Source organism: Echeneis naucrates, chromosome 23 (genome assembly GCF_900963305.1).
Source record: "Echeneis naucrates chromosome 23, fEcheNa1.1, whole genome shotgun sequence".
NCBI classification, from domain to species: Eukaryota; Metazoa; Chordata; class Actinopteri; order Carangiformes; family Echeneidae; genus Echeneis; species Echeneis naucrates.
Window position 1 is genome coordinate 15,727,836 of NC_042533.1, and position 8,241 is coordinate 15,736,076.

At 39.3% G+C, this 8,241-nt stretch overlaps 1 protein-coding gene across 4 annotated transcripts in view; it reads left to right on the forward strand.

The window, feature by feature from the left end:
* The window catches only part of scube1 (signal peptide, CUB domain, EGF-like 1), a 104,127-nt gene extending 99,650 nt beyond the window's left edge, over window positions 1-4,477 (forward strand). For all 4 annotated transcript variants that reach the window (XM_029495189.1, XM_029495190.1, XM_029495191.1 and 1 more), the window contains one exon: window positions 94-4,477. In XM_029495189.1, the coding sequence (XP_029351049.1) occupies window positions 94-246 (153 nt within the window). In that variant the 3' untranslated portion in view covers window positions 247-4,477. The remainder of the gene's footprint in view (window positions 1-93) is intronic.
* The last annotated feature ends 3,764 nt before the right edge of the window (window positions 4,478-8,241 follow it).

Below are 8,241 nucleotides of genomic sequence, written 5' to 3' on the forward strand. Positions count from 1 at the left end.
ATTGAAGGAAGTCATGAGGACTTGGCAAAAACTCTTCCTTCATATGATTGGCCCCGAACAGTTACCACCTTTGTCCCTGTATCTTTCCTACAGGACAAGAAGCTGATAAAGGCATTGTTTGATGTTCTTGCCCACCCCCAGAACTACTTCAGGTACACGGCACAAGAGTCAAAAGAGATGTTTCCTCGCTCCTTCATCAAGCTTCTGCGGTCCAAAGTCACCAGGTTCCTACGGCCGTACAAATAGACAGGACCTCTCTCACCACTGTCGTCCTATCATCCTGTGTCATTCCAAATCCAACTGCCCCCCACCACTCCTCAGCCTTGGTCAAGTTGTTCAACCAAGTTAAGTTGTTGCATAACAAAATGTCTTCATTTCCTGTATGTGTCTTTAATCCTGATACTCGTCCATCAAGTGAGAATACATGATAAACTGAGCACCTCACTCCAGTTAGTGCAGGTTTTTCCATAGGGTTTGACTGATGTGGGTTTAAAGGCCAGTATTAGTAGTTGTATAATGTAGCAGAAGACACCTGGCATATTGTGTGTGTGTATATATTGCTTCTTGAAACTTGAGCATTTTATAACAAAAGACTGGAGTAAAGTGTTTTTCTCTGTTTGGTTCAATTTAGCAGCTCAGCTCACCTATGCTTTGCCATCTGTTCTAACTTGTGATAAAATTCCAGTTTAAACAAAATCAAACACATATGAAACAAGGCTGTCACTTTGTCAAATGGTCAAGTTTGAACCAATTTGGAATGGTGCTACTGCTGCTACCAGTGCGATAGCACCAGTGTTATTTCCACAGGGGCCAAACCAAATTGAGGTTATTGGCTTTGGGTCACGAAGTGCTACACCTGTCGCCAAGCTAACTTGACAACACATAACTTGCTTTCACAAAAATTTGAGGTTTTGAACCCCTTGGTTTGAACAGTTTTAGATTTAAGGATTTTAAAGTGAATCCTTCAGGCTGTCTGTCAGTGCTATACAGACATGTAATGAACCTTGGGATATGTTGGACCTCTAAGGAGTCATCTGTTGTTGCCCAGGAACTTCAAGACGCAAGCCAAGGAGCCTTTGAAAAGAGACAATGTAGTCAGCAATGAACAGAGCAAGGCTAAGTCTTGTTTAGCATAAAATGGAATTGCTCTGTACTCTAACACAAAATATCTTCCTCAATCTATTCCTTTAAGAATTTTACATTATTAATTTACACAGTATAGTTATAATTATGACTTCCTAAACTCATGAAAGAAAGTGTTATCATAAAATGGAATCTCTAGTATTTAATCAAAGGCAAGTATCAGAAAACCCATATATCAGCCAAACCCTATTTCTGCACGAAGTGTGCTATTCCTTCTTTTCTCTCAGACATCTACTTTTACTAACAGCTCTACAGTCCCTTTCTCCTTCACCTACTCTCTTATGTTACTTTGCTCGCTTTGATTTCTGTGTAGCTGTTTTTTGTTTTTGTGATATTTATACTGAACATGTCAGAACTTTCAGAAGCCCACATCACAGACATCAGAGATACAACGCGCGTACAAGTGCGTTGAGACGTGTTTGTGTGGACGCACACGTATCCTGGGTTGAATTACTCCGTTTTTTCCCACCATGCATGAGACAGGGATGAGATAGCAATGGCTGCACTTAAATCACATTTTACTATGATAAAAGATTTAAAGAATTGTTAAAATGGGGAAATCTAAACCATTACAACTGAGCGGGTGAATCAGAAAGTCTATAATGTAATTTTTTTAATGAAAAAGATATAATAAGTAACAGCTTCCTGAAGGTAACAAATTGTTACTTTACAGAGAAATGTTTGTGATGTAACGAGTATTTGGAACTTTAATTGCACTTGAATTTTATATGTTAAACCTTTTTTTGTGTTATTATGAAATCTGCCGCATGTGGCAGCAATGAGAGAGAAAGACAGCCATCTCCTGTCACACTGTTACCCCCATAATCTCTCACTTACAGCAGCTTCAACATCTCAGAGCCTGAGACTGTAAGTTATACTAGAGCGCACAGAGAAAAGACTTTGTAATGTTGCATCACTCACACTTGCCACCATCACTAAAGTTAGTCCATATTCTCACTGCTTCATCGCTCAACAATAGCCAAGAGATGCCAGAGAGAAGAAGCATCACCATAATAAAGGCTTCTTGTATGATGGCACCACATACACACACTATCACAGTATACACCAGTCTTTACAAAACTCTGCATTCACAAAGACACACTCTCCTACCATGAATCAGGAAGTGTAGTATCTATGGTATGCTCTTCATGTATAACCCAGCTAAATGTTTTGTGTCATTCCCATTGGTACCAGAATGTCTGAAATCATGAGATGCATATTGAATCGGTGTAAATGGAGTGTCGGTCTGGAGGTCAATCTGGTGGCAAGGACACAGCTTCAATTGTAACTTCATTGTTGTGTTATGTTGTTCCTAAAGAAGCTAGCCTTCCTTGTCCAATGACCAGAATGCATTTGTAATACATTTTATTAGTGTTAATGCTTCCTAAGTTACATAACAGTCTCATTACTCATGGAAAGACAAAGTGTGAGTTCTCTGTGCTGGGCACGAGGACAATGTAGGTGTGTCACTATCAAAGCTACTGCCTCTGTAAGTCCTGCACACTATGGCTCTGACTACACATCTGTAAATTTCTTCTGGCTTATCAGTTCAGTTTATTTGAGAGCACTATGGAAACTAACAGCTGAGATAAACAGTCTGTCACAGTAAACAACTGCCAGCTTGACTTGTACAAATGTTCTTAAAGGGAGTGTGTGTTGGTGCCTATGTATTGATGCGATCCCTCCTCTCTTGGATGCAGGACAAAATGCCTAAATCAGCCATTTATATGTTCGATCTTTGTAGCTAACTGAGCGATCAGACATCAAGGGCTCCAGAGCTTCTCTGGAGCTTTAAATCAGGCTACATAGTCTTCATCAATTTGAATGGGATGAGTGATATAATTGATGAAAATTGTCTTTTCCACATTGCCCTGAATGTCAACATTACGAAAGTCACAGATCATTGCACACGGTCCTCACCAGTAAATTAAGTTTTTTAGGTTCCTGAAGTGCTTGGAAAACAGTGAAAGTTCGAGCAGATCCAAGTCAGTTTCATATAACTAACTAACTTTAACTAACTATCCTCAAACTTGAACCAGTTCTCCACCCAGAACCAGTCCCCCAGACTAGACCTGTCCTCCAACCTGAATCAGTTATAAACCTGAACTAGTTCTCCAATCTGAACCAGTCCCCTAATTTAAACCTATCCTTCAGTCTGAATTACCCCTAAAAGCTGAGCCAGTCCTCCAACCCTCTGATATGATATGATTTTAGTTAAAATAGGTAACTTGTCATCGTGAGACAATCTTTTTTTAATGGTTACTATAATCTAATACTAATAACATAACATGTTTAATTTGTGAAACCTTCATGTGTAAGAGATACAACATAAAAAATGCTTTTATCAAAATCCGCTCTCCTTTGTCATATTCCTGTCTTTTGTTGCTTCAAATCAAGACTTTGTTGCTTAAAACTTATGTCACAGTTTTCCCATGCTCCGATCATAATTTCTACAACCACTATATATCACCTAACAAAAAATCCTAACTATTGGTTATAATTTTCTGCAGCACCTCTTTGGGCTGGCTTCTTACTGGATGGTCTCATCTCTGGTTTGCTTTGGGGCTATACGATCATGTAGCTGCTAGTTAGCTAGTTCCAAATTTGAATGATTGCTTATTTTCTTTAAAGCAGAACATGAAAGAAACCTCATGTAAGTGGCAATAGTAATGGTTTCTTCAGATCTTTGTTCTTTGACTCTCATACTGTACTGAAAGGAATGCAGTGGCTTGACTGTAGGAAATTTATCAGAGCCCAGTGAAACACTGAGCTGGATGCAGTTGGGGAGTGTATTTCAAAATAAGGTGTAAAATTGTTGAAAAATCTACATTTTATTGGCACTGCCTGAATCAAATTCCAGAAAAGATATATTTTTAACCATACACACATATGCCTGTCAGATAATTTTACAGAATAAAAGCATGCTGGATTTTTGGCTCCAGACCTTACCAAATAGCTGCCACACTGGCATATTATGGTATGGCCTACTTCCTGGACACTGTTCACTATGAGTTAAAAATATATGAATTGCTCTAAAATTTATAATTGACAGGTTTTTTTTCTGAGAATGTATTTTTTGTGAATGAATGTATGTGAGATTATAGAAAGAATGTGTGATTAGAAAGTGTATGCATGTGTGAGAGAGCAGTGAGCTTTGTGCTGGGCTTCTGTGACAGAGAAAGAGACTGTGTGTGTGTACTTTAGTCTATTTTGTAGAGGAATAATCTTAATGTTTGTGTTAGCTGATTGCACCCACAGAGAGAGAGAGAGTGTAACACAGTGTTGTGCCATTGTTTGGTCCATGAAACTCCAGTAATGAACAAATAAAACTGTAGTAGAAATCAGATTCATGTTGTCTTTTGTTGTGCATCACTTCCACTTGCAGTGAACAGTTTCTATCTCCTGATTATCAGATCACAGCAGCTATGAGTATGCCTTTTGAAAATTTCCTGACTGTGCTAATACTTTTCTAGTGACCTAGCACTACAATCTTCTCAACAGATCTGGATGCAACATCAAAGAAAAACATTTATTATTGTTCATATTTGGAGGCTTTTTATAAAATTTCAACTTTTTTCTTTGTCTTATGGAAGGTACTTAAAAAAAGAACTGAGAGCAAAGCTTAATATCCACCAGTTTCTATCAAATTTGCACATATTTGCTTGTGCACATGAAAACGTTTATATCACAAGAACAGCAAGTAAATCTCTATAACCAAACTTGCTCATGTTCCATGCATCCATCCATCCATCTTCTATTGTTTTTTAAGTTTCTGGGTTGCAGAGCTGCTGGAGCCAATCCCAGCTCAATTCGGTCAAGAGGCAGGGTACACCCTGGACAGGTCGCCAGTCCATCACAAGGGCCACTTCAGCTCATGTTGAAAAAACAACAGCTGATCGCAATTAACAGGAAACGTATGTGAAATTTCAGGTCTCTAATTCTAATATTATATTATCTGTGGATTTTTGTGTTTAATTTCTCACTGTAATCGATGAACCCCTTGAAAGGAATCAGTAGAAAACATTTTGAAGCATATTGATGGCTAAAGTGCCTTCGGAAATCAATCAAAATGAACATTTCCACCAAGATCCCTCCAGACTCTTTCCACCATCTGTCTTTCTTTTTCCCCTCTCTCTCGCTCTCTCACCCTGTTTCTCAATCTCTGAAAACAAAAAGCAAACAAATGGTTTTTGGTAAGAAACAATGGGCAATTTGGAGTATCATTATCAATGACCTACAGTAAACTGAGCATAGACAGACAGAGCAGTTGCAGTAGCTCATATAGCCTCATACACAGCATAGGTATTTTAGTCATTGAAATTTTGGATTAAAACTTCGGCTTCCATCCATTGCATGGAAATGACTCATGCAATGGATGAGACCATCTGGCACAGATGGGATAGAGAACATAGCTTATTTATATTGCAAAGAAGGCGCCAATAAGACACAATGAAAGCAAATTATGGTGGGGCCAGGTAAGTGCACAAGAGGGAAGTTTGAAAGGAAGAGAGGGGGAAAACTCAGCACTACAAAATAAAACAGGAAGTGGCAAGACAGACCACCCAAACCAAACAGAGACAACAGGACCTTAGGGGGCCATGACAGTAACCCCCCTGCCTAACTGCCAGGAAATTCTTGACTGAGCAGATGGGGCCCCTATCAATTATCTTGGTGAGGGGGGGGGTCAGGTCGCAGGGACTCTCCTTGAGCACCTTAATCTGGCTGACATGGAAGGTTGGGTGAATCCTGACGAATCTGGGGAGTTTTATCACAGCAGAGCAATTAATTACTTTTGAGATAGGAAAAGTAAATCTGGGGGCAAAATACGGCACATCAGCCAGAGCAGGAGGAGAGCCACATGTTCTGGCCAGGGGCGTAGTCTGAGCTGCACAATGATGAACAGCAATATAGCATTTGGTTGATTTATGGATGTGGCAGTCCTTTCACACCAAAGTTAGCTATTGCTGGCACTCACAATGATTCACAAACTAGCTAATCACTCTGCCCATACACTATTACTCTCTTAAATTATTATAAGGCGCATGGTCAGCTTTTGAAAAAATTGAAGGCTCTTAGGTGCGCCTTATAGTGCGGAAAATACGGTACTAACACCCTAAATCTAAATAGAGGACAGGCTCCCCTACCCCAACCCATGTTAGGGTTGAAAATGGTGTCTTTGGTTAGTAGGCCAATAATTGAATTGAACGCAACTGGACTTACGACTTAGGTTTGTCAAAGACCAGGGGCTTCATCAGTTTGGAACCCACCGGTCTGACTAGTCCTCACTAGTCTGACAACTAAGAAGGGGGAATAAGCACACATGTACACGTCACTTTTGTCGGTGATCTAGTTGATCGAAAAGCCCTATTTTGCTGATTTTATCAGAGGGAGGAACTTTGGCACTTTGCTCCACAAAATTGTCTGAAAACCTTATTTCCTGACCTTTTACAATCAGGTAAAAAATCTACACTAATAGGTGGACAAACCTTAATTTTTGATAATTTAATACAATTTATTTACTAATTACATAAGGAAGCTTGTTAAAATGCAACTGTTGCCTTGAGTTTAAACCGGAAGTTGATGTGGTTTACACAAAAGTTGTAATTTTAAGCCTGAAACTGACATGGGTTGGTCAGAAATTGTTATATTTATTGTAAGCCTCAATATAGTTCTATTTACAGCTTAATTTTTATTACACTAAGGTAAGAAGAGTGTGCCGAAAACCTGAACCGGTGAAGAAACAGCGAGAATAAGAAATGCAATGCAGATTAGGGTTACCTAACCCGTCACACATTTGTTTACATATCAAGGTTTTACCCCATAACCCCATTAAGTGAGCCAGATTTGAAGCGTTTGTCACACCATGTTGAATTTTGTTTGTGTTTCATCTTGTGGCTTCCTATTTTATTTTGAAAAGTAACTCTCCTCTCTTTTCAGGTCACTTGCCTTTCCTCATGTCTCCTGGTCTGCTGTCGCCCCTCATTACCAATAGTCTCCACCTATTCCCCTTCCTTGTGTGCGTGTATAAATAGTCTGTGTCTCCCCTCGTCCTGTGCCAGAATGTCTAGTTTTTTCGTGCACGCCAGCCCTTTCGCTCAAGTCCCTGCATCCCGCCACAGCCACGTCTGCTCGAGCCCTCAGTTAGTTTGTTGCTTCTCCTTCTAGTGAGTGATTTATTTATTTATTTATTTATTTTGTTCTTGCATTTTGTCCTGTTTGTTTACTCTGGTCGAAGTGATTTTGAGTTTCTTTTTTCCCCCATATTTTCCTCATGTTTGGAGTGATTTCGAGTTCTTGTTTTGTACCGTTTATTTTTCTGCTCATTTTTTGGAGTGATTTTGAGTTTTGTTGATAAAGTTCAATAAAACAATCTCGGCATGTGAGTCCTGATTTGAGTCCTGACATTCTTTGGGTGATAAAAAGTTATCTTAATATGTATGATTTAGTAGTGTGGATGTAGACTAACTTTTGATTGCTATGACATTAAATGATGATCTTAAGGGGGGACTCGATCAGGTAATTTTAAATATCGATGTACGTCACTTCTAGTCATTCAATGGGATCACTTCTCCCTGAAAATGAAGGCAAACAGAAGGGACATTGAGAAAGACCCACTTATGTGAGTTTTTCATTGTACCGTTTTTTCTCTGGTACAGTTAGTGTGTTAAAATAATCTGACATGTTCTTTTAAGCTAGGTACTGGACAGTGTATTTTAAATTGTGCAATTGTTTTCCCCTCCGGTTGGTGTGGCTTTTGGAGTATGACGTGTTTCACTCTATCACAGGACACCCTGAGGAGGATTTGCCTACAGCCCGATCACGGATATTGACTCGTATGGTACGCATATGTAACGGGTACCGTAGCAACGGCACCCTGGTTGACAGATCAACTCCTTAGACACAGGAGAGAGATGAAGAGATGGTTTGTAAGGTTCAAGGATCATGCAGCAATTTCTTAAAGTTTCATCTTTTCAATACACTCTTGTGTTAACTTTCTTTTCTTATGATTTACATAATCAAAGTTCAATGTCCTTTAAGCATTTTCAATTATTTTCAGTGTCCATGTCAATACGAAACCATGTCTTCCAGTACAAAATC